Source organism: Procambarus clarkii, chromosome 1 (genome assembly GCF_040958095.1).
Source record: "Procambarus clarkii isolate CNS0578487 chromosome 1, FALCON_Pclarkii_2.0, whole genome shotgun sequence".
Taxonomy (NCBI): domain Eukaryota; kingdom Metazoa; phylum Arthropoda; class Malacostraca; order Decapoda; family Cambaridae; genus Procambarus; species Procambarus clarkii.
The window spans coordinates 19,937,194-19,963,822 of record NC_091150.1 but is presented as its reverse complement, the minus strand read 5'-3'; the positions used below and the strand labels follow the sequence as shown (position 1 = coordinate 19,963,822).

The 26,629-nt window shown below is 44.7% G+C and overlaps 1 protein-coding gene across 5 annotated transcripts in view; it reads left to right on the top strand.

Moving 5' to 3' along the window:
• The window catches only part of wcd (U3 small nucleolar RNA-associated protein 18 homolog wicked), a 49,868-nt gene that overhangs the window by 17,522 nt on the left and 5,717 nt on the right, over window positions 1-26,629 (top strand). For all 5 annotated transcript variants that reach the window (XM_045736138.2, XM_045736093.2, XM_045736076.2 and 2 more), the window contains 7 exons: window positions 2,389-2,694; window positions 10,399-10,614; window positions 14,177-14,363; window positions 14,647-14,847; window positions 15,159-15,356; window positions 17,094-17,262; window positions 23,330-23,625. In XM_045736138.2, the coding sequence (XP_045592094.2) occupies window positions 2,456-2,694; window positions 10,399-10,614; window positions 14,177-14,363; window positions 14,647-14,847; window positions 15,159-15,356; window positions 17,094-17,262; window positions 23,330-23,625 (1,506 nt within the window). In that variant the 5' untranslated portion in view covers window positions 2,389-2,455. The remainder of the gene's footprint in view (window positions 1-2,388; window positions 2,695-10,398; window positions 10,615-14,176; window positions 14,364-14,646; window positions 14,848-15,158; window positions 15,357-17,093; window positions 17,263-23,329; window positions 23,626-26,629) is intronic.

Here is a 26,629-nt window from a genome sequence, read left to right as displayed (position 1 = left end):
CTACGGGTATGTCGCCACCTCCCTCACCAAAAAAGGCTCCTCCCAACATACTCCTGTTGCTGTTATTACACTATATACACACATTGCATATACCCATGTACATATGTGTTCACCATAGCGAACCATTAGGCTAATATGGTGTGCAAAACAAAGAGTGGCTGCCACACACAGTGACGCTACCTCGATCTTCTCCTTCCCTCGCCAAAATTCCTCCTCCCACAATACTACGCACATATGTACATGTGTATATACACACATTGTATATACCCATGTACATATGTGTTCACCTAAGTGAAACACTAAGCTAGTATGGTGAGCAAAACAAGAGTGGCTGCCACACACAGAGACGCTATCTGGATTCCCTCACTCCCTCCCTCACCAAACTTCCTCCTCCCACAATACTATGCACAGCGCTAATTATCACCACAATCCTGCTATTACCACAACCCTGGTCACTAAATCCTGTAAATGAATAATATACCACAAGTTTATTTTATAAAGTAACATATGAAGTCGTTTGAAGATTCCTAGATGGACGAAATAATGCTGTGGTGCTGTGGCTAGCACTGTGAACATCGTGAACAGCATTGATTCACTAATATTTGAACATTGTACACAGTCATTATCACACTCAGGCTCTTCTGTAATACTATCATGGCTAAATAATACCAGTTACATATATATTTTGACATTATTAGGCAATGCTGTGGCTACAAGCTGAACAGCAGTGCTGTGAGCTCGTGCTGCATGCACCAGCCTTGGTTGCTCCACTCAGTACTGTACTGAGGCCTTCACACCTGGGAATGTTGCCCACGATTTTTTTTTTTAATGGGGTCTGTTTACAAGAGCCCTGAGGAAACTGATGTGAGCCCCATGTAGCTGTGGGAGTTTTGAATCATGCGCTAAAATTAAAAATACCCAGAGGCGCGTTGCGAACCCCCCCGTCGAGGGCCTGCAGGCGCGTTGCGCAGTTCAGTGGTTAATCTGTGCTAGACTCTAATATGTAAAGTTCTATATTCTTCCTCTTTATTGTAATTCTTGCAGCTTCATCTACAATGTCATTCCCTAATATTTCTACATGACTTGGCACCCAGTTTTTAAGTATTCAATGAACTTAACTTTTGAGTGCTTGCATTAATGCTATAACTTTTGTGCTCAAGTGGATGTTGTCACATAAGTGCTCTTGTTGTAAGGTTTCAACGACAGTTCTCAATTCTGTATACACAAAGATGTGTATTCAGGAAGGACATTTTCTAAAAAAAATTTATTGATTATCTCTGTTTTTGAAGTGGAGCACCCATTGAGTTTCTGCAGTAACTAAGTATTTCATGACAACTGCAACTCCAGATGCTTGACTGTCCTGGCCTACTGATCAGTCTGTAGAGAACGTAAAACTGTCAGGTACAGAGTTTGCTTCTGTATTCATCTGTAAAATGGTGCATAGCAGTGGGGGTTAATCTGATTGTTTTTTCCTTGAAAGGCGTAATCTTAGCCTGATCGCAACAATTCCCACATTGCTTTCATAACAAAATCTGCATGTATTTTGTTGACACCTTTCTCGGTGATTATATTTGTGTAAGATCTGTAAGATATTGATGGTGTTTATTGATAGTTGTATTGATAGTGTTCATGTGTTGCTATTGGAGGGACTCCAGTCCTGTGTTAGTGCTCCATTTGTTATACCGTCTTTTTAAGTGTAGTCTTTCTGGTGTATGTAGTCAATATATATCTTGGTCAGCATGCCTGCACCAAGACGTTTTATCCTTATTTTAACTGCTGTTCCTTTGGTTTCCATTTTTTTTTTTTTTTTTTAGTAAATTGCATTACAGTTTTGTATTTTTCACTGAGGACCATGAAAACATGAAAGTATTATCGGGTAGAACAGATTGAGTTGGTATGTGCTTTGCAAGGTTTATGAAGTACTGTAAGTGTTAGTGCTGGCCACGGCACAAGCATTTCTGCGGAAAATCTGCGGGTCATTTTCTTGTTACCCATCAAAATTTCCATTGCTTAATAATATTACTTTTCAAACATTGTTGACAATGGTAGTAAATTTGTTTGAATTTAATATGACTAGAATTGTTTGCAAAGAGCTAAGTCAGAGAGAACTAAATCTAAAGAACTAAAGAACTAAACTAAACTAAGTTAAGCTAAACTAAACTAATTAAACTAACTAAACTAACCTAACTAAACTAAGAACTAAAAACTAAAAATAATGTTATTACCAGTACTTTCAGGCAGTAGTCCTTGCAAAATGGTCTCTAAACATGGCGTACATTATTAGATAATAATTTGTATGTTTTGTTTGAAATTAAATATAGCTTTGAGCTTAATACAGTACCATATTTAAAGTTTAATATTAATTTGTACTTATTGTTAATGTTGCAGGTAGTGTTGCTGATGGTCTGGTGTTAGGTGTGAGGAAGAAAAGTCAACAACAGACTCGTCCAGAACTATGAAGTCAAAGGGAAGTTTGTCAAAGAAGATTAACAAAGTGACCAAGATGACGGCCAAAAACTTAAAACGGAAAAAAAATAAACGCAATAAAACTTCTTTAAGAGTAAAAGAATTCAGCCTTGATACGTGTGGGAGCAGTGTAGCAACTATGACTGGAAAGCGGGCACAGAAAACTAAAATATCAAAACTACATAAAAGTGATGTGCTGGGCTATGACAGTCTGGCAGAGAAAGAAAGGTAAGAAAGTATCAGCTGCCATGCACAAAATTCTTTACAATTTGTTTGGGTTTCCTATTAGGGATATTATATGGTTGTCATGTTAATTTTCTGGTCACTCATATTTGGTTGCTCCAAGAGAGATTGGCTGTCACTTGACCAGAATTATGCAGTCATGCAAGACAACATTCAATCCTGGCCTCGGGCCAGGCTTGGGGAGTAGAAGAACTCCCAGAACCCCATCAAGCAGGTTAGCAGGTAACAAAGAGTACTAGACTCTGGTACTTCAGGAAGCTCTTCATACATCCCTTCAGGCTCATTAAAGGTACTAAAGAGTGCTGGAGATACAGTATTCAGTCCAGCACAGAAGACCCAATAGAAGTATTTTCAAAGAATCACAGCACAGTAGCAGCCAGCAGCAGCAGCAGCAGTAGTCGGGGGTTTCAGAGTCGGGGGCGGGGTTTAGCTCGAGACGAGACTTGGGCGGCTTCGGGGGCTGCCCCATACGATGCAGGTATGGAGGCGGTTGAGCCTGTTCATGCCGCTGTGGCTTCTGGGTTCTCCCAGCAAAACCCCTTCTTTGAGACTTTTCCCTTGGACTCCATCTTTACTTCAGGGGCGCTGGGCATGGATGTGGGTTCTGCCCTGAGGCCTGTGTTGGGGATTCCCGGGGCACGGTGGGGGAATCTCTGCTTGGGGCTCTTGGGTCCCGTTTGACCCTGCCTGGGCTTTGGTGCCTTCAGGGCAAGGGTTGTTGTTGCAGGGTTCGAGGTTTTCGTATCCCATTTTCCTGTACGAATTTGATTTGGGGGTGGTTTCCCCCCGGGTTCATTTCTGGGTTCCTTTGGATTCTGCAGATTCCTCTTTCCAGAGGTTTTTACCTCTTGGATTTCCCCTGTGGATGATTGGGAGGCTCTGGGGCCTACCGCCTGTGTGACCGGAATTCACCTCTACTCTGGACACAGCCTCTTTCAAGTTCGGTTCCTTTTCCCCATATTGGGTGCGCTATGAGGTTCCTGAGTCTTCCTGGCTTGCAGACTGCCCTTTCTTTGCTCCTGGGGCTTGGTATGGGTTTTGTCGTACCAACATGCTTGAGTGGTGTGAGGTATCCTCTGTGTTACAAGGTTTCTTGGGGGGGATGGGGATTCTCTCTTGAGTTCCTCAATGTGCGCTGGGGCGTAAAAGCATTCTCGTGAGGTTGGGTTGCTGCAGTTGCATACTCAGGTCCTTGTGCTTTTGGCTGCCTTGGTTGGTGAGGATCATCACAATCGCAGTCATTTGACTGTGGTCTTGAGCTTCTTTTGTCTTCTGGAGCTTTCTTCGGATTGGCTTTCGGAGGATATGGAGACGTTGATTGCTGGGCATACGACCAGAGTACAAAAGCTCTGTAACTCAAGGTACAGTCTTTGCACCACTGCTTTTCCTTATTCTCATGTCAGATATAGACAAAAATGCAAGTCACAGCTTCGTGTGATCCTTTGCAGATAACACAAAAATTAGCATGAAAATTACCTCTGCAGAAGATTAGGTTTTGTGGTGGGGTGTCAAGCTTACTGCTTTCGCTGCCTTCCATTCAATCTAAATCTAGCACCTCGCGTTTTTACGCATCTTACCCGGGTCGCGGTGACTCGTCTGTTAGATGTTTGGGTGTTGGCCTACCTAGGCGATTGGTTGGTTTGGGCTCCCAGCCGGTCTGCATGTCTGCTCACCAGGGATTTGGTTCTTTCCCAGCTCGCCGGGTTTGGGTTCCATGTGAACTGGCAGAAGTCCCATCTGGTTCCCTCCCAGGCTCGGACCTGGCTGGGTCTTGTGTGGAACTCTCAGACTGCTTCCTTGTCTCTTCCTCCGGAGTCTCTCCTTCGGCTGCGGTCCCGCATGCGTTTGTTTTTGGAGAGCTCCCGGGTCACCCGGCGGTTGCTCGAGGGTCTGTGTGGGAGCCTGACCTTTGCAATGATGGTCTACCCAGCGGGTCGGGTTTGGCTTCGTCGACTGTTCTGGTTTTTTCAGGGATGTCCCTTCCGGCTCTCTTACAATCGCCGGGTCCTTATGTCGGCTGCTGCGTCGCCGGCTTCCTCTTCGGGTTTTTCAGGGTTCAGTGCCTTGGCGCCTACCCAAGCCCATGCTCGATGTGTTCATGGACTCATCGTCTCTCAGCTGGGGCTTTGTGACCAGTGCTCACCAGGCTGGCCAGGGGTGGTGGGGGTCCGTCCTTCCGTCGGGCCTACAACAAGGTATCAGCACGGTGCAGGAGTTCGCGGCGGTGTGGTTTGCGCTTTGCAGGGTTCGGGTCGCCCGCGGATCAATGATCCGGCTCCATTCGGACTGCTTCCCGGTGGTTCATTGCTTGAACCAAAGGGGTTCAGTGTGGTCCTTGGCTCTTTGGGGCTGGTCGCTTCGGGTGACTTGTCTGCTTAGTTCTCTGGGTTTAGCTCTCCTGGCTGTTCATTTTCCGGTTCGTTCACCTTGTGGATGGTCGACGCCGACTCATTCAGTTGGCTCTGCCGGAGGTGGACCTCTTCACGTCTGCTTGGTCAAGGTGTCTTCCAGTATATGTGGCGTCCTTCCCTGACTGCGAGGCCGTCGGGATCGACACCTTCCGGCAGGACTGGTTGAGGTGGGGGTTCCTGTACCTCTTTCCCCCCTGGTTCAGCTGTTGTTCCAGGTCCTGGCTCGCTTGGAGACTTACCTGGGGCAAGTGGTCCTCTGGGCCCCGTGGTGGCCGGCCCAGCCGTGGTTTCAGGTGCTGGTTGCCCGGTGTCCGAACCCGGAGGTTTTTCCGCGGCTCTGCCTCTTTCAACAGATCGGCCTGGTCCATTACGAGACTGGTTCGTTCTTCTCGAGTTTGGTATTTTTTACTAGAGTTTATCACCATCTATATGGTGATCAGGTGGCATCATTGATGGTGTCCCACCTGCGGACTTCGTCTCGGGGGCAGTATGAAGTTTCCTGGCGGTCCTTCCAGTTCTTTTTGACTCTTCGTCATTGTACTTCGCTTTCGGTTTGGGAGGTGTTTTCTCATGGTTGTTCCAGGACTGTCGTCTTATGCCCAATACTGTCGCCAAGTATCGTGCGGCGCTGGCAGAGCTGCTGCAGCTTGCTTTTGGTATAGATGTCACTTCTGCACCGTTTCGCAAGCTGTCTCATGCGTTGTTTCACCTCCAGCCAGCTCATGCGTCGCCTGAGCCATTCTGGTATTTGGACAGAGTGCTCTCCTACCTCACTTCTCCTCGGTTTGATGTGGCCCTTTCGGTTCAGGATTGTTTTTCTAAGGCTTTTTCTTGTTGGCATTGGCTTCTGGGGGTCGGGTCGGGGAGCTTCATGCTCTTCTCTGGTGCAGGGGTTTCTGCTCTTTTTAATCCTGGTGGTAGGTTTGTTCGGTTGCAGCCGTCTCCTTTTTTTCTGGCGAAGAATGACACTGCTGCTTACCGGAGGGGTCCTTGAGTTGTTGATGTTTGGTTGGTCAGGCCGGGGGTGCATCATGTCTTGTCTGGTTGCGGCTCTTCGCCGTTATTTGCGCGTCATGGCTTTGGTGGTCGGGGATGCGCTGTGGGTTAATCCAGTTTCCCTTCTTCCCTGTTCCCAGGCTCGGGTCTCCCAGGTCGTCCACAGGATTATTAAGGCTAGCCAGCCTGCAGTCTATCCTCGTGCCCACAACATGCGTAAGTTTTCTGCCTTGGCTGCTGTCTTTGGCAACATGTCTTGGGTTGGCATTCGGGCACGGGGTTTTTGGAGGTCGAGCAGGGTCCTGGCCGCTCGCTACCTTGTCAATGTCCCTGGACCTCGTAGGGCCTGTGTTGAATTGGGTTGGCGGTTGAAGCCAGTTGTCTCTGCTTCGGTTAAGGAGTGAGGACTAACTGCCGCCCAGCAAAGTCCCTGTTTTTCCTTGTCTTTGGGTAGTTAGCTCCAGGGAGCTGACGGGGCTCTCCCCAGAAAACCAGCATTGAATGTAATGAAACCCCATTTTCTGGGCGAGTCCCAGAGGCTCCCCGGCATCCCTCCCTCCCTCCCTCCAGTGGGTGGTGTTTTCGCATATTTTGACATCCAACCTAGAAACTGCAGGGTGGATTGCTGGCATGGAGATCTAGGGTGTCCCCCCTTCCCCCTCCCGGGGATTTGGGGATTATGCAGACAGCGGCGCAGCGACATGTTGACATCATGCTCGTTTGCTAATTTTCATATAGGGAGTTCTGTCCACTCGTTCGACTTTCAGTAGCAATAGTTTCACTAGAATAGGGGTTTGTTTTGGGGCGCCTACCTTTCTGGGGGGCCAGATCCGGTCGATGGCAGACATAGAATGCTCCCAACCACACGGGGGGTTTCTATAGGCCATTACTCCTTGTGCCTCTCACGAGGGGGGCTAGGTTCTGGCTCATGGTTCCCGGTAGACAAGATCTCTGTGCACAGTGACTGATGCCAGAAAGTTATACATATCCATTCAGCCTGGATAGCTCCAGGACTCGCAGAGAAAAATAGCGTTTCATTACATACAACGCTGGTTCTTTGTTCCGAAAATGACGTCTGTTTACTGAAAGCCCGGGTAATCAAATGTTAGCCTTGCGTACCTGCTGGAATTTTAAATTAGATTTTTTTTGTGATGTGCAGTTGAAGGATCGAGCCACCCAGTTTTTCTGGGTTTGCTTACCATCTGTCAGGTTGGGGATCTTCACATTCTTCACTGAAAGTAGGGGTTCTGTGTCTTTGGGCTGGGTTCATCTTTTCTTTGTAACATTGTCATGTCTTGCTAAGAATGAAGCTTCAGCAGAGAGGTCCCTTGTCATCGATGCTTAGTTTGTCCTGCTGGCAGGGTGCATCACATGCTCTCTTCTGTGACCATGGTGAGGCATTGTTCATGTGCCTCTCATGCTCTTCTGGTTGAGGGTTTGTATGTCAACCTTGTGTCTCACAACCTGTGTTCTAAGACCTGGCACAGATCCATAGGTGGGGTTTGTCTCAGCCAGCTGGCTGGATGTCCTCTCTCAGGATATTCAGAAGTTTGCTGCTCTGGCAGCCTTCTTCCAAATATGTCGATGGCTAATATCCAGTCTCAGAGTTTCTTGGGCTCTGAGTATTGGCCATTTGTTATTTATTGGATGTTCCTCAGCTTGTGTTGTGGTTGGGCATTTGGTGCAGTGCTGATATTCTGCCCTCAGCTACTCTTCTGCTCTAGGCCCTCTTTCATGCAAAAGCCTTGGCCACATTTTTCTGTTTTGTATTAATTTGTTCCCTTTAAAAAATTGTGGGCATCCTCTGATGTGCCATTATGAGATAGCTATTTACTGAGTGTTGAATGTAATGAAAATGCCTTTCTGGTGGGGACTTTGGTAGCTCCCTGTCTCATTCTTCCAAGTGGGATGGGGGGGGGGCTTGCTGGGGTGACTTGTGAATGAGGGTGTGAACTGGTCGGGATATTACGTGACCCAGGCTGCCAACTGCTTGCGGATGGCCACGTGATCAGTGTGTTTACGTCACAGAAACTGTTGTTGCCTCATTCCTTCCAGGTACTTAATTTCTTCATGTTGTTACTTTTTATATTGTGCTTATGCTTTCTGGTAATTTTTGTTCTCTTAGTTTTCAGTAGATCTCTGATCGCCGAGCTCCTCTCGTCTCGGAGAGAACCAGAGACAGAGGTCCTGGCTTTTGGTAGACAAAGATGGCTCTGAGAGGCCTCGTGCAACTAAGGCATTATTTGTACTAATGTTTGTCAACAGTTATTGACCAACAGCAAAACGATGAAAAAAATAACTAATATTTAGCTAGAAAAAATAAAAATATTTAGTTAGAAAAAATAAGTAATATTTAATCAAGTTAAATACTGTCTCCACTCGATCATCCGGACTATATGGGAAGGACCCCCAGCCGGATTATCACATTTTTCGGATAATGGTACTTTTTCACCTACGAGTCCAAAAGTGACAATTTCCAACTACTTTTATACTACAAACAACATAATTTGAATTGTCTTGCCACATATAATTATTAAATATTCAACTAGAAACCTCAACTTACCTTGTTGGTGTTCGTCTTCTTGATTGATGCCACACATCTTGAAGTTAAGAATTCTTAACAATTTACGTAACCTATACTAACACAACACTAAAATTAACACTTAAAATTACTGTACAGTTCATTAAGCAAAGTTAGTTTTGACTGCCAGCTGCTGAAGCCTCACTGGTTGAAGGCATTTGGGTTGCCTGTGAGGCCTCGCTTGTTGAAGGCACTTACATGCGCCTCACTTGTTAAAGGCGCTTGCATGCCCTCACTTGTTGAAGCGCTTGCATGCCCTCACTTGTTGAAGGCGCTTGGCTTGCCTGTGACGCCTTACTTGTTAAAGGCACTTGCTTGCGCCTTACTTGTTGAAGGCGCTTGGCTTGCCTGTGGCGCCTCACTTGTTGAAGGCATTGCCTGTGGCGCCTCACTGGTTGAACAACACATAACTTGTCTTTAATTGCTAGGACAACCTTCTTCCTCTTAACACCTCCAGAACGATTGATGCTGCTACCAGACATAGTCTTGGCCAAAAATGTTCAAAGTTACTATGAAAATAAAAAAGTTATTTAAAAAAATATTTCACTAATGACGCAGCACTGTGACGCGGCACTGGTTGAGGTGTATAACAGTAACTTGTCTTTAATTGTTAGGACAACTTTCTTCATCTTAACACCTCCAGAATGATTGATGCTGCTACCAGACATAATCTTGGCCAAAAATGTTCAAAGTTACTATGAAAATAAAAAAGTTATTTAAAAAAATATTTCACTAATGGCGCAGCACTGTGTATAACACGAGGGACGGACGCACATGGGTTGACCAGTGTTGGACAGGTCCACTTGGGGTGGGGCAGCTATAGCGCGTTACGTAGGCCGCCAGGAGGAAAAAAAAACTCACACTATTTTTTAAGGAAACTTCAGCCTGTGCACATTACTTTTAGGAAACTTATTTATTTGTTATTACATAATTACTAGTACTTATTTCATTTGTTTTTGGCTATGATTAAGTGTTCTAAAATTAATGGTAATTCCTGTACCCAGGTGGTCCTTCCCGGTGCACCCCTCCCACCATCCCAACACCACCCACTCACCCCACCCCCTCCTCCACCATGCGTCTAGAACCCCAGACGGGATTAATACGGTATGGCCGAATATTCATCCGGCCAAACCAGCTTTTATCCGGTTCCTGTGGCCATTTTGGCCGGATATTGTGATAACTTTATCCGATCACGATTTTGGCCGTATAAGGGCGTTTTCCGGATGTTTGAATCCCGGATAATCGCGGGGTTACAGTAAAACAAGCAGCATGCATTCAGAGTTGTGATAAGGCATGCTGTGTGTGCAGGGATCAGCATACTTGCCCCACAAATGAGAGGCCGCGGATTGCAGTTTTAGGCACCATGCCACCACTTGTGTGCACCTTTGCACCAAACAATATGTAATTTGGGACCTGGTTGTAAAATTATTGGTAAATCATGTTCTGGAGAATATAATGTACTGAATAACGTAACTGGTCCTAGTGCCTGGCCCCAAGGCATAAATCCCAACATTAAAATTTGTTTTACAAATCCAAAAAACTTAAGTAAGAACCTAAAAACTAAGGAACCCAAAACTGCAGAGCTGTTTTGTTCCTTAGTATTAACAAAAAATTAGTATATATAATATTTCTTTACTATAGTACTTAGTTATAATGAAAATTTAATTGATAACACTAATAGCATTTTTCTTTAAATACCAGATCATTGGCCACAGATCTATTTGGAGAGGACGCAGATTTACCAGAGAGTGTCTCCCAAGAAGCATTGTTTCAGGATGTTCCTCCAGCTTCTACAGCTGCCAGAGGCCGTGATGAAATATCTCAAATGATTCCCGATGACCCCTTTGATGTTCATCAACCAGTAGTGAAAGATAGTAAAAAGCCAGCTTGGGTTGATGAAGATGATGACACGATAAGGTAATGTAACTGATAGTGTTTTATCTATATAGAAGAGGAAGTCTGTCCGTGTGTTTGTCTCTACAAGGCTGAAGGTTGGATGCTTGAGGTGGTATGCCACTGTCATAGGGAGGTCGGGGTCAGCATCATTGCCCCCGTTTCAGAAATATCATCACTACAATTTTTATGGAATCTGAAATTGTGGTTTTATTTTTTGAAGTTTTTAAGCAAGTTATCAACTTTTTGTAATATTGTATTACATTTTCTGAGAGTAAGTGAGTGTGTACTCACCTAATTGTACTCACCTAATTATGCTTGCGGGGGTTGAGCTCTGGCTCTTTGGTCCCGCCTATCAACCATCAATCAACAGGTGTACAGGTTCCTGAGCCTATTGGGCTCTATCATATCTACACTTGACACTGTGTATGGAATCAGCCTCCACCACATCACTTCCTAATGCATTCCATTTGTCAACCACTCTGACACTAAAAAAGTTCTTTCTAATATCTCTGTGGCTCATTTGGACACTCAGTTTCCACCTGTGTCCCCCTAGTGCGTGTACCTCTTGTGTTAAATAGCATGTCTTTATCTGCTCTATCAATTCCCTTGAGAATCTTGAATGTGGTGATCATTGCCCCCCCAACTCTTCTGTCTTCCAGCGAAGTGAGGTTTAATTCCCGTAGCCTCTCCTCGTAGCTCATACCTTTCAGCTCGGGTACTAGTCTCAAGGCAAACCTTTGAACCTTTTCCAGTTTGGTCTTATCCTTGACTAGATATGGACTCCATGCTGGGGCTGCATACTCCAGGACTGGCCTGACATTTGTGGTATACAAAGTTCTGAATGATTCTTTACACAAGTTTCTGAATGCCGTTCTTATGTTGGCCAGCCTGGCATATGCCGCTGATGTTATCCTCTTGTTATGGGCTGCAGGGGACAGGTCTGGTGTGATGTCAACCCCCAAGTCTTTTTCTCTCTCTGACTCTTAAAGAATTTCATCTCCCAGATGATATCTAGTATCTGGCCTCCTGCTCCCTACGCCTATCTTCATTACATTACATTTGCTTGGATTAAACTCTAACAACCATTTGTTCAACCATTCCTTCAGCTTGTCTAGGTCTTTTTGAAGCCTCAAGCAGTTCTCCTCTGTCTTAATCCTTCTCATAATTTTGGCATCGTCAGCAAACATTGAATGAAATGAATCTATACCCTCCGGGAGATCATTTACATATATCAGAAACAAGATAGGACCGAGTACAGATCCCTGTGGGACTCCACTGGTGACTTCACATCATTCTGAGGTCTCACCCCTCACAGTAACTCTGCTTCCTATTGCTTAGGTACTCCCTTATCCACTGGAGCACCTTACCAGCTACATCTGCCTGTTTCTCCAGCTTATGTACCAGCCTCTTATGTGGTACTGTATCAAAAGCTTTCTGACAATCCAAGAAAATGCGGTCCGCCCAGCCTTCTCTTTCTTGCTTAATCTTTGTCACCTGGTCGTAAAATTCTATTAAGCCAGTCAGGCAAGATTTACCCTCCCTGAATCCATGTTGGCGATTTGTCACGAAGTCCCTTCTCTCCAGATGTGTTACTAGGTTTTTTCTCACGATCTTCTCCATCACCTTGCATGGTATACAAGTTAAGGACACTGGCCTGTAGTTCAGTGCCTCTTGCCCTTTTTGTATATTGGGACCACATTTGCCGTCTTCCATATTTCTGGTAGGTCTCCCATCTCCAGTGACCTACTATACACTGTGGAGAGTGGCAAGCAAAGTGCCTCTGCACACTCTTTCAGTACCCATGGTGAGATCCCGTCTGGACCAACAGCCTTTCTAACATCCAGATCCAGCAGGTGTCTCTTGACCTCCTCACTCGTAATTTCGAACCCTTCCAAGGCCCGCCAAGTTTACTTCCCCTTCTCCTCGCACAGTGACCTCACCTTGTTCTATTGTGAAGACCTCCTGGAACCTCTTGTTGAGTTCTTCACACACCTCTTTGTCATTCTCTGTATACCTGTCCTCGCCTGTTCTAAGTTTCATCATCTGTTCTTTCACTGTTGTTTCCCTCCTCATGTGACTATGGAGCAGCTTTGTTTGCTATATCATTTTCATATTTTTTCTCTGCTTCTCTTCTCACCTAGTTGTGTTTGCGGGGGTTGAGCTCTGGCTCTTTGGTCCCGCCTCTCAACTGTCAATCAACTGGTGTACAGATTCCTGAGCCTATTGGGCTCTATCATATCTATATTTGAAACTGTGTATGGAGTCTGCCTCCACCACAACACTACTTAATGCATTCCATTTGTTAACTACCCTGACACTGAAAAAATTCTTTCTAACGTCTCTGTGGCTCATCTAGGTACTAAGTTTCCACCTGTGTCCCCTTGTTCGTGTCCCACCCGTGCTGAAGAGTTTGTCTTTGTCCACCCTGTCAATTCCCCTGAGAATTTTGTTGGTGGTTATCATGTCTCCCCTTACTCTTCTGTTTTCCAGGGTTGTGAGGTTCCGCTCCCTTAGCCTTTCCTCGTAACTCATTCCTCTCAGTTCCGGGACCAGTCTGGTGGCATACCTCTGAATCTTCTCTAACTTTGTCTTGTGTTTAACTAGGTATGGAATCCAGGCTGGAGCTGCAAACTCCAGGATTGGTCTTACATAAGTGGTATACAGGGTCCTGAACGATTCCTTGCACAAGTTTCTAAAGGCAGTTCTTATATTGGCCAGTCTAGCATATGCCGCTGATGATATCCTTTTGATGTGGGCCTATGGGGACAGGTTCGGTGTGATATCGACCCCCAGATCTTTCTCTCTATTTAACTCTTGCAGGATTTCACCTCCCAGAAACCTTGTGTTCAGCCTTCTGCTCCCTTTGCCTAATTTCATTATTTTACACTTTCCTGGGTTGAACTTTAGCAGCTTGTGTGTGTGTGTATTTACTGTACAGTATTTACTATTTGTATCTGCAGAATTGAGATATTAGCTCTTGTACCTGCCTTTCTAACCAATTTATTTTTCCTCTATTATGTCTACTATCAAGTTTTCTCTGATGCCCACGGTAGTTCTGGCAATATTTCTTATACTCGCTGCGAGGATGTTGGACAACCATGGACCTCTGATGTTTATACAGTGTTCTCTGATTGTACCTATGGCACCCCTGCTCTTCACTGGTCCTATTCTGCATTTTCTTTGGATTATTTAATCATATAGCCTACCAAATTAAAATTAATCGATTGGTAGAAATTTGCTGCTACTGTATTTGTTAATCTACTGATGGTTAATTTTAAAACAGATTACAGCTTAGTTGTTATGTAAAATGTAGATTGTTTAATCAGCCATGCACATGTCCTGATCATATAAGTCGCATCGCCTCATGGTCAAGCAATGCTGGTGTCAGTTTGTGTTTCGTGCAGAACCAAGTAATTCGTGTTTTCTAATCATATCTAGTGTTAACTTTGACCAATGCACTGTGAGGTTACGGAGGCTACTCGGGAAAAGGCATTCACTACATTGTACACTTAATTTTTATTTATTAGGAAATATGTAAAAATAGTCTAGAAAATATGTTATAATTAATTATATTTCCCAACAGAGTTAAAGATGTTGTGAGCAGTATGACAAAAGTTCCAGGCAAGAGAGGTATCAGAGAGGTCTCAAATGAGATATACGAGATGAAACTGAGAGAAAAATTCAGTCAAGTTGTTGGTAATACACCTGAATGGGCTGTCCTTGACCGTAGCAGGAAAGGTGACTCGGATGATGAAGATGAGATGGCCCGTGTAAGTTTAGTGGGCTTTAATGTTTTATTCTGATTTATATTAGGGATAAATAATAGGATGGATAACATTAGCTTTTGTCGGGTTTATTAAGTACAGTAAAGTTGCCATTGATTCAATGTCAGGGTTGACTGTTGACTAAAACCATTATTGCCTCCAGACACTCTCACTCTAACAAAAGAAATGGTAATGAATTTTGTTTGATAAAAATGTATTATTGAGTTTTGTAGTGTCCTGTGTTGATATTTTTGTGCATAGTAAATTATTATATGTTTGTGTTCTTCAGAGCACAGGAAATTACTTATCAGAAGCTTCTTCGGTCAACCTAAATAAAAAATGGCTAGAGTACAAGAAGGTTCACAGTGTGAACCATGCGTCCCGGTCTGAGGGCACAGTGATAAAGGCAGCGGAGTTTAACCCACACTTCCAGGTGGGGCTCGTTGCTGGCTTTTCAAACAATGACTTAGGAGCTGCCACACTTTTTCAGGTAAGAAACAAGCATATAACTTAAAAAATAAAGAAAAATATAAATCAATTTGTTTAGTATGATGCAGTTTCTGAGATAATACACATTCATAAACAATTCCTGGGAAAGACAGTCTAGTAGCTTCTCAAGCTTAGTTGTGGTACCTCTAAGTTTCAACTAATTGCACCAGGTTTCTGATGTCCATCCTTGCCTACTGGAAGCCAGGACCAGAATCTGATGCACCATGAGGCAAGAGGAGCTAAGCTTGCGGAGTTACTCGGGCAGCCCTAAAAAGGGATTTTTGTTATATTAAACTATAATTCTCTCCACAGGTTGATGGTGTGCATAATTTCAAGATTCAGTCGGTTAAGTTTCCAAAATTTCCAATCAAGTGTGCAAAGTTCATGCAGGATGGCAAAAAATTTGTTCTTGGATCCAATATGTATGGCCATTTCTATGTTTATGACATGGAAGCAGCCAAAGAAATTAAGATACATTGTAGCAAGAGAGAAGATAGACAATGCATGAAGGTCTGTAGCTTAATTGTCGTAATCTTTGGAATGTAAGTTTGTTATAATGGATGGAATTTGTTTGCAGGTTTGTTAAACTTATGTTACGGTGTTTGCAAGTACTGTATGTACCGGACAGCAAATCTGTTGTTCTCCACAGGACTGAGATGTTCTGGAAACTGTACTAGACAAGGATGATATGGTTAGGACCATAATCTCCCCCTTTCTTTCCTCTTCTTGTTTTACAGTGTCTCCCTTCAGACCGTGATTCAATCTCCTAAGCTTTGTTTTTGGTGTCTCGTGGTATTGGTTACTGGGCTGGGAACTTCATGCTCTCCTCCAGAGTTGAGGGTTCTGTTCTGTTGGCCCTGGTGGGCATTATATTAGTTTGCAACTGGCTCCTTTTCTGGTGAAGAATGAGTCCATTGGCTTCCTGAGGGGTCCTTTGGTTATTGATGTGTGGTTGGTTCAGCCTTGGGTGCATCATGTGTTGATGTCCGGAGGTGGCTCTCCAACGCTTCCTTTGTGCCACCAATTATGCTTTGGTGGATGCTTTGGGTTGATCCTGTTTCCTTGATTCCTTGTTCAAGGCTTGTGTTTCTCAGGTCGCCTAGCTAGCCTGTGGTCTACCCTTGTGCCCATGATATTCAGAAATATGCTGCTCTCATGGCTGTATTTGCTAATATGTCCTGAGCTGATTTTGGGGCACAAAGGTTTTGGAGGTCAAACAGGATACTGGTAGCTCAGTATTTAGTGAATGTTCCCGGGCCTCGACGCTCTTGTGTGATCTTGGGTCACGTCTCTCAACTGAGGGTCACTTCTTCATCCTGACTCCTGCAGTTTTTCCTCCTCCCTGGTAAGTTTCTGTGTGTTCTTCCTTCATGGGTAATTAGCTTCAGGGAGCCACAGGGGCTTTCCCAAGAAAACCAGCGTTCAATAAAATTAAACGCCAATTTTTGGGTGATCCCTTGTGGCTCCCTGCCCCCACCTTCCATGTCGTCGGATGGGTGTTTTCATCTGCTCCAGAACTGACATCTTAGTCCCTGGCAGGCAGTGAGCCACTGTTTCTCGCCCTTCCCGAAAATGAATAAGAGAGGTATGGCAAACGAGCTCTCGCTAGTTTCGAGATAATTCAGTCATTTGTTTACTTAGTTGGGGAGTTTATTAGGCAGGTTTCAAGGCTTTGATCTCTATTGAGAGCAGCAGTGGTTTGTGTTGACTCACTGAATTTCTGGTTGTCTTCCCCAGTGAGGTGGTGAATTGTACTGGTAATTTCTCCCTGTACCTGTGTAAAGGGGCCAGGGTCAGGCACAGGTCCCCTGATAGTCCTAAAGAAGTGCACGATTGATGCAACCTGGTAGATGGGAACCACCACAGTTTATAGCCAGGTTCAGGGAGCCAACGGGTCTCACCCAGAAATTGGCATTTCATTCTGTTCAATGCTGGTCTTTTTCTTAAGAGGTGTGTAAGTTGAACATACTTGTAGAGCTACTGAGCTGATTTTTTTGAGACATTGATTTAGATTTTCATTTTGTAGCTGTTCTTCCCAGCTTATTTCTATGAGGACTTGGTTTGTTAGCTCCCAATTAATCTGTTTATTATTAAAATTGGCTATAACATTAGGATTCCAAAAATACTTCTCCATCATTCAGTTATGCTCATTCTTATCTTAAAGAAATGTATTGTACTTTGCAATAAATTCTTTATGTATTTTAGCTATTAATAGTGTATTAATGTTTGTACATGTGTGTGTTTCAGAAGTTTGTTGTGTCCCCTGATGGAAAGCTGCTTGTATTCCTAGGAAGCAAGGGACTGCTGCATGTTTATGATACCACTGCTCTCTCCCATGTTGAAACCCTGCATGCTCCTCAGGAAATTAAAGCAGCAGCTTTCAATGAAAATGGTTCTAAGATGTATACACATGGAGGTTAGTGATACTAGGGTTTACTTTTGTTTTGCACACAAGCAAATGGATAATAATGAATGCTTGAATGACTGCTGTCAATTGGCTATCATCCTATGGGTAATCTCAGTAACTACAAATTAATTAAAAAAAATTTTTATCAAGGTTATACATATAATATAGTATATAGGTATCTGCATCCCTTGTCAAATAATATATTTTCTAATCTGCATCCCTTGTCAAATAATATATTTTCTAATCAGGCTGCTCAGTTCATGCCCCTCTTCCCTCCACAAGTGAGCAGCACACACAGATTAGATATCACCATAGTTACTGAAGGAAGCTGCAGGGATCTTGCATTGCCCATTAACTATAGTCCTCAACGTTAACCTCTGTGATGCGCTGCGTTTATTGTGACATTCTGGCTGTGCGCCGAAAATCAAGTGTTTGCAAATTTGTTTTTTCTTTGTAAAATGTTAAATTCCCTTCCCTGAACATGTAGATGTAAAAAAAATAACAAATTCCACATTGGCTGTGGGGATGTGGACAAAGTGGTGCGTGACGTCATCCCGGGCTCTTCACCCCATGATGAGCCCGTGTTGACGGGCTTTATAATTAGTTTTTATCGTATATGATGCACATTTGTGTCCTTTACTATATGTATACAGTAGAACATTCATAATATTCCATGGAACTGTGATACATGTGTTAGTAATGTGTCCATAACAAATGTTCATTGGCACAATATTACCTATTCAATATATTTACAATATGTACACTTTCACACACCATTTATACAGTAACACACTGTATGTCTCATTGAATATGACAACATATTCCATATTTACTATTTTCTGATTTAGGGCTTCTATCCCTCTTACTAGTGCTCTTGCATCAGGGTTCAGCTGGAAGAGGAGTTCACCAAAAGTTATGTTGTTTTTAGGTGAAGAAAAGAATTGAATAACTGAAGAATATATTACACTAATTACAAAATCGCACAACGTTTTGAACCTCCATGGTTCATTCTCAAGTGAAAAGAAATTACAGAACTCGTTAATTTATGCCAGTACGGGGTCAGGTGATAAACAAGTACATTAAAGGAAAAGACAAGGGGGATAAATAGGGGATAAATGGGGGGATGAAGCACATACAAAGATTAATTAGGTGTAATAGGCCTGTTATGTTGAGCAGTGTCTTCTGTGTTGGCATTGTTATATTCCGGTCTTGTCCTTACTCTTATGGTGGGTAAATAGTTCCGTGATTTGGGTGTTCATAGTAGGCTGTTCTATTCTTAGGTGAATTGCTTCAAGAATTTGTAATGTTCTTACATCTTGGGTTTTGTCTATTATACTGTACAGGTATTTTTGTTCAACATTTCTCTTATTAGGGTGATGTCATGGGCTTGTCTCATGTGATTCCTGGGGGCACCGGATTGAAGATGACAGGTCAAACGCCTCGTCAGCTTAGTCGACGTCATACCTATGTACTTAGATTGAAGGTTACATCCTTCGTGGGGGCAAGTGTACATGTATACAACGCTTGACTGCTGTAGAGGGTTCTCCGTCGGCTTCGGGCTGTTTTTAATAAGGAGTTCGGAAGTCTTCTTGGTTTTGTAGAATATGATCAGGTCTATGTTTTGGTTAGGAGTAATGCTTTTTACTCCTTTACAGATTATTTCTTTCATTATTCTTTCCTCTTTTTTATGTTCACTGTGCATGTGCTCCCAGCGAGCATAAGAAATATTGCTGGAACAACCGTGGACATCTTCAAGAGGAAACTAGATTTATTCCTCCAAGGAGTACCGGACCAATTGGGCTGTGGTGGGTATGTGGGCCTGCGGGCCGCTCCAAGCAACAGCCTAGTGGACCAAACTCTCACAACTCAAGCCTGGCCTCGGGCCGGGCTTGGGAAGTAGAACTCCCAGAACCCCATCAACCAGGTATCAACCATGGTTGATTTGTACTATAATTTTATTGGAGGTATTGTGGTTTATGTTCTAGGGTCAGGATTATACCATCGGTCCAGGTGTCTTCTTATAGCAACGTTTATTTCCATGTTGCTATATAGTATACTGAAAGATGTAACAATAAGAAAAGCCGACAAGACAGCAGCATATGAAGCCCTCCGTCCTTAAAGAAAAGGAAGAGTCCATGGGAAATGCAGCAAGAAAGGGCCGCTGGTAAGACCCAGAAGCCTTTGCAGGAGGAACAGGCTCGAAAACCTCCGTCCCCAACCTGAACAGGGCAGCCCCCGAAACCGCCCAAATCTCGGCCCCAACTAAACCCCGCCCCGACCCCGAAACCCGCAGATGGTCAGGAGCTGGGAACAGGGAGGGAAAGGGGCTAACAGCACCTAACCAAAATGAGGCGGCCCCGGGGCATCCGAGTGGGTAACCAACCTAGCTTGTTGCAGCAACCTAAACCTAGCTTGCAACACAGATGCCGCCTGTACTCTGAACAGTAAGAACATCAGGAGAGTACTGGAGAACAAGCAGAGAATCTCTCTCGCAAGACTCCGGGTCAAGGTGTCAGTGACCCAACAGGCAGCATGACGGAGGTAAAAGTGGCGACTGTCACCCGGAGACAAGGGCACAGCAACGAACGATCCCGTACAAGACGGGTTGGAACCCGGAAGACACATTCAATGGTCCACTGAGCCTCGACAGGGGTTTCCAGGGCCCGTAGGGGTAACAACTACGGGAAGCCCGGGCAAGGTGTTGCTAACCGGTTAAGAAACCCAAAAATAACAAGGGGGTAGAGGACAACACTGAAAACCCCTACGATGTGTACAATCACAGGGGCCTAGCAGAGGACCACCAAACACTACCAGTTGAACTATAGCCACACTGGGCAGACCCCCACCAGGCAAATGAAAATAAAAACAAAAGAGAAACCCCCAAAAGTACACCGTCTCCAGAGGCAACAGGAACCGGTTAGGTGGCAGGTCGCGCAACACCTTGACGCCCTAACCAACACAATACCAATGGGAGCCGAGCGGACAGCACGCTGGACTTGTGATCCTGTGGTCCTGGATTCGATCCCAGGCGCCGGCGAGAAACAATGGGCAGAGTTTCTTTCACCCTATGCTCCTGTTACCTAGCAGTAGAATAGGTACCTGGGTGTTAGTCAGCTGTCACGGGCTGCTTCCTGAGGGGTGGAGGCCTGGGCCGCGGGGACACTAAAAAGCCCCGAAATCATCTCAAGATATACCAGTCCCTACCCAGGGCCAAACAAGGGCCCAAGCCCCAGCTTGCCCCAAGGGCGAGGCAAATGCCGAGCAGCAAGAACCTTTATGGGAATGGTTCCCGAACACTCCAGGGAAGATAACCTTGTCACGTAGGGGCTGTACTCACAGGGCGCTTGGGGAAGGAAGCCCCTAAGCGCATGCAGCCCCGGTACTCATAAGGTACTCCTGGCCACCGCACAACACAACACACCACACGGCAGTGAACGCCACACAAGGCAAACACCACCTAGGAAACTGAGGCCAGAGAAGTGTCTATCCCGGTTGATATTAGCTTACGAACTGATGCTAGGCATCCGGCGTGGTGAGGTCCGGGGCTCCCTCCTCTCCCTCTCAGGGCGGGGAAGGCTGTGCGGACGATCGGCGCGGCAGTAAAGTGTGATGTTTGCTTGTTTCCTTGGGATTGTAGGGAGTTTCTACCTCTCTGTTCGGTTTTTTGTTTTAGTTTTTATCATGTGGGGTTTGTTTTGTTATGCCTACCTTTCTGGGTGCCTGACCCTGGTCGATGGCAGATAAGGAAAACCCCAGCCACAAGGTTTTTTTTCCAGGGCCATTGCTCCCTGAAACCTCTCTGAAGGGGCCAGGTTCTGGCGCTGGTCCCTGGTAGGTGTGAACTCCTTAGCTAATGTCCCGGTCTAATATAACATACATTAGCCCGATAAGCTCCAGGGAGGCTCCGGGGCTCACCCAGAAAATGGCATTTCATTACATTCAACGCTGTTTTTTTTATTTTTTTTTATTTCTTGCGCCTGGGCGTGTTGCAGGCTATAATCACAAGATCAGCCCAGGGGCTAATAATCTTAACACTTTCGCTCACCCCGCGCGCCACCCCTCAACTGTGCGATATGGGACCCAGGGTGTCACGGGAGCGCGCGTAAATTCTGAAAAGTGTATACTCTCTTCAACTTTGTCACCTTAATTCTCGTCCTACGAGATTAAATTTGGTATCATTGTGTTCGCAATAGAATTCTCTACAGCACTAAATGCATATAAACTCCAAAAGCCCGGCTAATTACCCGCAGCAAACAGAGAAAGTGCGAACGAGTTACCCAGGAGCGCGCAAACGCGATAAAATGTTTTCACTATTTTCACTCTGGTCACTTCAATTTTTGTCCTAGGTCTTTCATTTTGGGCGCAATGGGTTCGCAATAGAATTCTCTAGAGGAACATTAGCATATAAAATATAAAACCTGGTCACACTCCAACCTCCGGCGAGTTGAAGACGGGCCACGCGTTAGCCGCGAGTGAGCGCTCAGACGCCTTCCAGCTACACTCCCAATTCCCTCCCTTTTCAAGCCTTTCTTTCGCAATTTTCTTCCTGGAAGGGCCTTGTTCATGATCACTATCCATCGTGGAGTAAGGGTAGATAGTTTCTAAAGGCGCAGTAAGAAATATAGCCACGGAAAATAGCCGAAATGTTCACACGTTTGAGATGCGAGGGGAGGCGACATTGGTCACAACAGTGGAGCGAAAACAATGGGCCCACGGCATGTGCCAAGCCACCTGAGGGCCACGAGGCTCAACAAAGAAAATGGGAAGACATCGACGCACATTTTAAAACCAGTCCCAAAAAAATCGGATAAAAACCTGATTTTTGGCGATTATTTAAAGTGGATGACGCAATGCTGCGTCATCCCCGGTATTACCGCCAGTAAACGGATGACGCAATGCTGCGTCATGCCTGGGCGAAAGTGTTAACTATGGAGAAAGGGGCTCACTGTCATACTGTTTGGGGAATCGGCTCAGAACCGCCCTATTATCATGAATAGACACCCCAATGAGCCGATATGACTTACCCTCTCTCTCCTTGCTTTGGGATGACCTTCCAGTTCACCTTTATGATATTATGCCTGCTGTCATCAGTTGTTCCTCCGGGAAAACATTTTCCTGCTCGGCAGTTGTTCAAGCAGCTGTGCGTGAGTCTCAACTTTGTTCTTGTGTTTACCTTGCGCAGGGTTTGGTTTTATAGGTTGTTTAGGTTTCTCTGGAGTCGGCTCTTCTGCCACGGCCACGATCACTGGTTGTGGACTCCAGACGCCATTTGCCGGCTGTTGCATTGTTGGCTTCCTCTTGGGGGTTTTCAGGGTTCAGTTCCCTGGTGCCTTTCTCTTCCCTGGTTTGACGTCTTCACGGATACCTCAGTTGGGGCTTTGTGACCAATATTCACCAAGCTGGTCAGGGTCCACAGTCCTCTTACCTTCCTTGTGCTCACAGTATTGTGCAAGAGATTGCAGCCGTGTGGCATGCACTGCGTAAGGTTCGGATCCCTCCGGCCTCTGTAGTTTATCTTCATTCGGACTGTCTCCCCATGTTTCAAAGAGGTAGGTTGAGGGGACACTGGTGGAATCTCTTAAGTGTAGTCAAGTCAAAGAGACGTAAAGAAGTTCTTGTTACATATATGGGTGTTCGGCAAGTGGAATGCATTGAAGGAAGAGGTTGTTGAAGCAATTCTATCTACAACTTCAAAAATAAATAATATGAAAACATTAATGTTGAGAGAGGTAATTAGCACACCAGGTATAAACAACTAGGAGGTAGGGCATAAAGAGATAGGTTTCATTGCTCTATAGTCAGTGGTAGGCAAGCACTCCCACACAGCATGCATTTGGGGAACCATAAACACCTGCCTAATGATAATCATCTGAACATCCACCCATATAGAGCAGATGCCTCAACCTGCCTCTCAGACCATCTAAACACCCCACCCACCTTCACCACTTCCTTCCCTCAAACCCACTTCTCCCACCTGTCCATCCTACCCATCCACACTTTGTACCTCTTAGTAGTGCAGTGCCATATAAAATCACTTTATCCAGAATGCAAATTCTAACAATGTGTGTTATTTCAGATGGGGGCGATGTTTTGGTATGGGACATGGTTTCCCTTACTTGTGTTCATAGGTTCTTCGACGATGGCTGTATAGATGGCACAAGTATTGCAGTGTCACCGAGCAACCAGTATCTTGCATGTGGATCATCATCTGGAATTGTCAACATATATGACATGGCCAGTGTCTCAAGCAAGACACCATGTCCAGTTAAAATCTTGGATAAATTAGTAACACCTGTTACTGCCCTTACCTTTAACTCTTCTTCTGAAATTTTGGGAATGGCTTCAAATGCCATGGACAGTGCTATGAAACTGGTAAGACCTTATGCTTTGTTTTTCTATTTAGTACCATAAAACATAAAAATAGAGGAAACTGTAAAAAGTCTGTTTGACCAAGCAAACTTCATATGTACAGTATTTCTAATCTACTTAAAACAATCCAATAATCCACTGTATTTTTGTTATGTTAATATTTCTGGGGGAGCCCTTTGGTGGCTCTCTGAAGCAAAGTCACTGAAATAGCTTGCCAGTACTAAGTCACATCAATCATAGGCATCCTCTTGGAGTCCAGGGCCAGAACCTGGTCCCCCTTCCAAGAGGCACACACAGAGCAGGGGATTGTTACACTTACCCTCACCGAGAACACGAGCAGAAAGAACGTGAGACAATACAGACAACTGCATGGTTCATAAAAGTGAAACTTTGAAATGCTAAACAAACACCACAAAAGAATCACTCAAAATGAAAGCAGTCACTGGTGTCACAGTGGTAACACACACTCCCTGTGCTTTGCGAGCAATGTGAAATATCCTCCCAAGAGAGGATAGACTTAAGTGCCAGTCCTTAACTATATGACTGTTCACCTAGCAGTGATTGGGTACCTAGTTGTTATACAATTGGCAGGTCTCATTCCAGGGAAACTAGTGGATAAGGTTTACCATGAGCCATGGGATGGGAAAACTTTCAGCCTGCTAACAGAAGTCAGCAGCTGTCTATTCTTGTACCCACCTATGTATAAAAAAAAAATGGTTAACACAAAACTGTGTATAAAACTTGGTGGCCCTCTATTGCACTGGACCACCAAGGCCGGCGAGTGCTTCAGTCCTATTGTTGATGTGGGAAGGTCCACATCTCGCCTTCCCTAGTCACCTCTTCATACAAAGTTCTGGTTCTTCTCCAAGATAAGTATTGGTAATCCTTTGGACTCGTGTAATGTGGAGGCCATTTTACTAATCTATTGTATTGGTAATGTTCCTAGTGCGCTGTGCGATGAGCGTGTTTTCCACACTCTTGAATGGATTTGGCGTAATCTGCAACTTGCGCTGCACATGTTTACGACTGCCTTCCTCAGGCGCTCATTGAGCATTGCCTGCGCACTGTCAGTGCTTTCTCTGGTGTGTTTGGGAGTTCGCCCCTGAGAGGCCAGGCCACTGGGATAGATAGTCTCCCCTGGGGGAGTGCATGAGTTGTTGAATCCTCTGCCACACCTTGCAGTTGGGGGCATTCTGTTTTGTTTTATTGTGAGAGTTCATGCATTTGTTTATACAGCATTCTGCAGGGCACAGACACTAATCATAGCCAGGTTTAGCCAATAGGCTGCACTGGGTGTTTTGATTTTATGGCAAACATTCCTTTAGTAGCATCTGGGTGTCCTGCCTAGGTTAGCTTTTGTTACATACGAATTTGAAGGATGTCAGTCGGCTTTACTTCTTGCTGCCGATCCTTCTGTTTGTCGTTGCCATGCTGCCTGTTGGGGCACTGACACCTTCAACCCAGAATCCTGCAACATTTGTGCTCATTGGGTCTATCTTATTGGAGCCTGCCTTTGGACAGGAGGCATTTCAGGCAGCTGCCACTTTGCTGGGGTTGGTTTTCCCCACTTTCATGGTTTGCAGTGTGGTGTATATTTGGATGCACCAGCATTGACCCTTATGGTGTTTATGGATCTAGTTTTGGAGTTGGTGAACTCCATCTGGTCTAAATTTGCTCATCTCTCCTTCCTACTCCTGCATGGTCATTGGACTGTTCTTGCTTTTCTTTCTTCTCATATTACTGCGTTCCCTACAGTCTGGAGCATACCCGGAGAGGGTTTCGGGAGATCTTCTATTTCCCGAGGCCAGGCTTGACTTGTGATAACTTGGTCCAACAGGATGTTGCTTGGAGTGGCCCGCAGGCCCACATATCCACTACAGCCTGGTTTGTCCGGCACTTCTTGCAAGAACCTCGAATACATCCACCTTCATTCCAGTAATATTTCTATTGCCTGCTGGTAGGGTGTTGAACAAAAGTGGACCCCTGATGTTAAGACAGTGCTCTCTGATTGCCTGTGGCACCTCTACTCACTGGTTCTATTTTACATTTCCTTCTGTACTTTTTGCTCTAGTATGTTATTCTACTATGCAAATTTGGGACCTGGCCCTCCAGTATCTTCCATATATATATTATTTGATACTTTTCTCGTCTCCTTTCCAGAGTACATTTTGAGAGCTTTGAGACAGTTCCAATAATTTAGATGTTTTATAGTTTATATTCAAGCCGTATATGTTCTCTCTATTCCCTCTAATTCAGAGATCTCTCCTGCTCTGTAAGGGGAAGCGAGTACTGAGCAATATTCAAGACGGGACAATGCCAGTGATTTAAATAGTATTAGCATTGCTGTGGGGTCCTTGGATTTGAACGTTCTCATAATCCATTCTATCATTTTCCTGGCTGCCGCTATATTTGCTCGGGTTATGTTCACTATATGTCAGGTTGTCAGACATCATAATTCCCAGATTTTTACATGTTGCTTTCCTTCTAATAGTCCAGAATTCATTTTCCAAAGCTTTGTTGTTGTTTTTTATGTCTCTTGCCTGCAGTTGGCAGGTCGGGAACTTCATGCTCTCCTCAGGATGCACAGTTTCTGTTCCTTCAACCCTGGGGACCACTTTGTTCACTTGCATTCGGCTCTTCCAATTCGTTCCAAGCTACTTGGAATGAGTTGGTTGACTTTTGGTGGGGTCCTTTGGTTATTGACATTTGGATCAGCTGGGGGTGCATCATGTGCTGTGTCCATTGGCAGCTCTTCACCGCTAAATTAGTGCCACTGATTCTGCTTCAGTGGAAGCTTTGTGGGTTGATCCTCTTTCCTTCGTTCTTGTTCCAAGGTTCGTAGTTCTCAGGTTATCCACAGTGTTAGGCATTGTATGTACTATCTGTATCCATAAATCCATCAATGTTTGTATCACACCTTGTATATATGTACTTTACCTGAATAAACATTTGAATTTCAATGTTTGAATTTTGTTATAAGGTATAGCCAAAGTTAAGTCGACCTTCA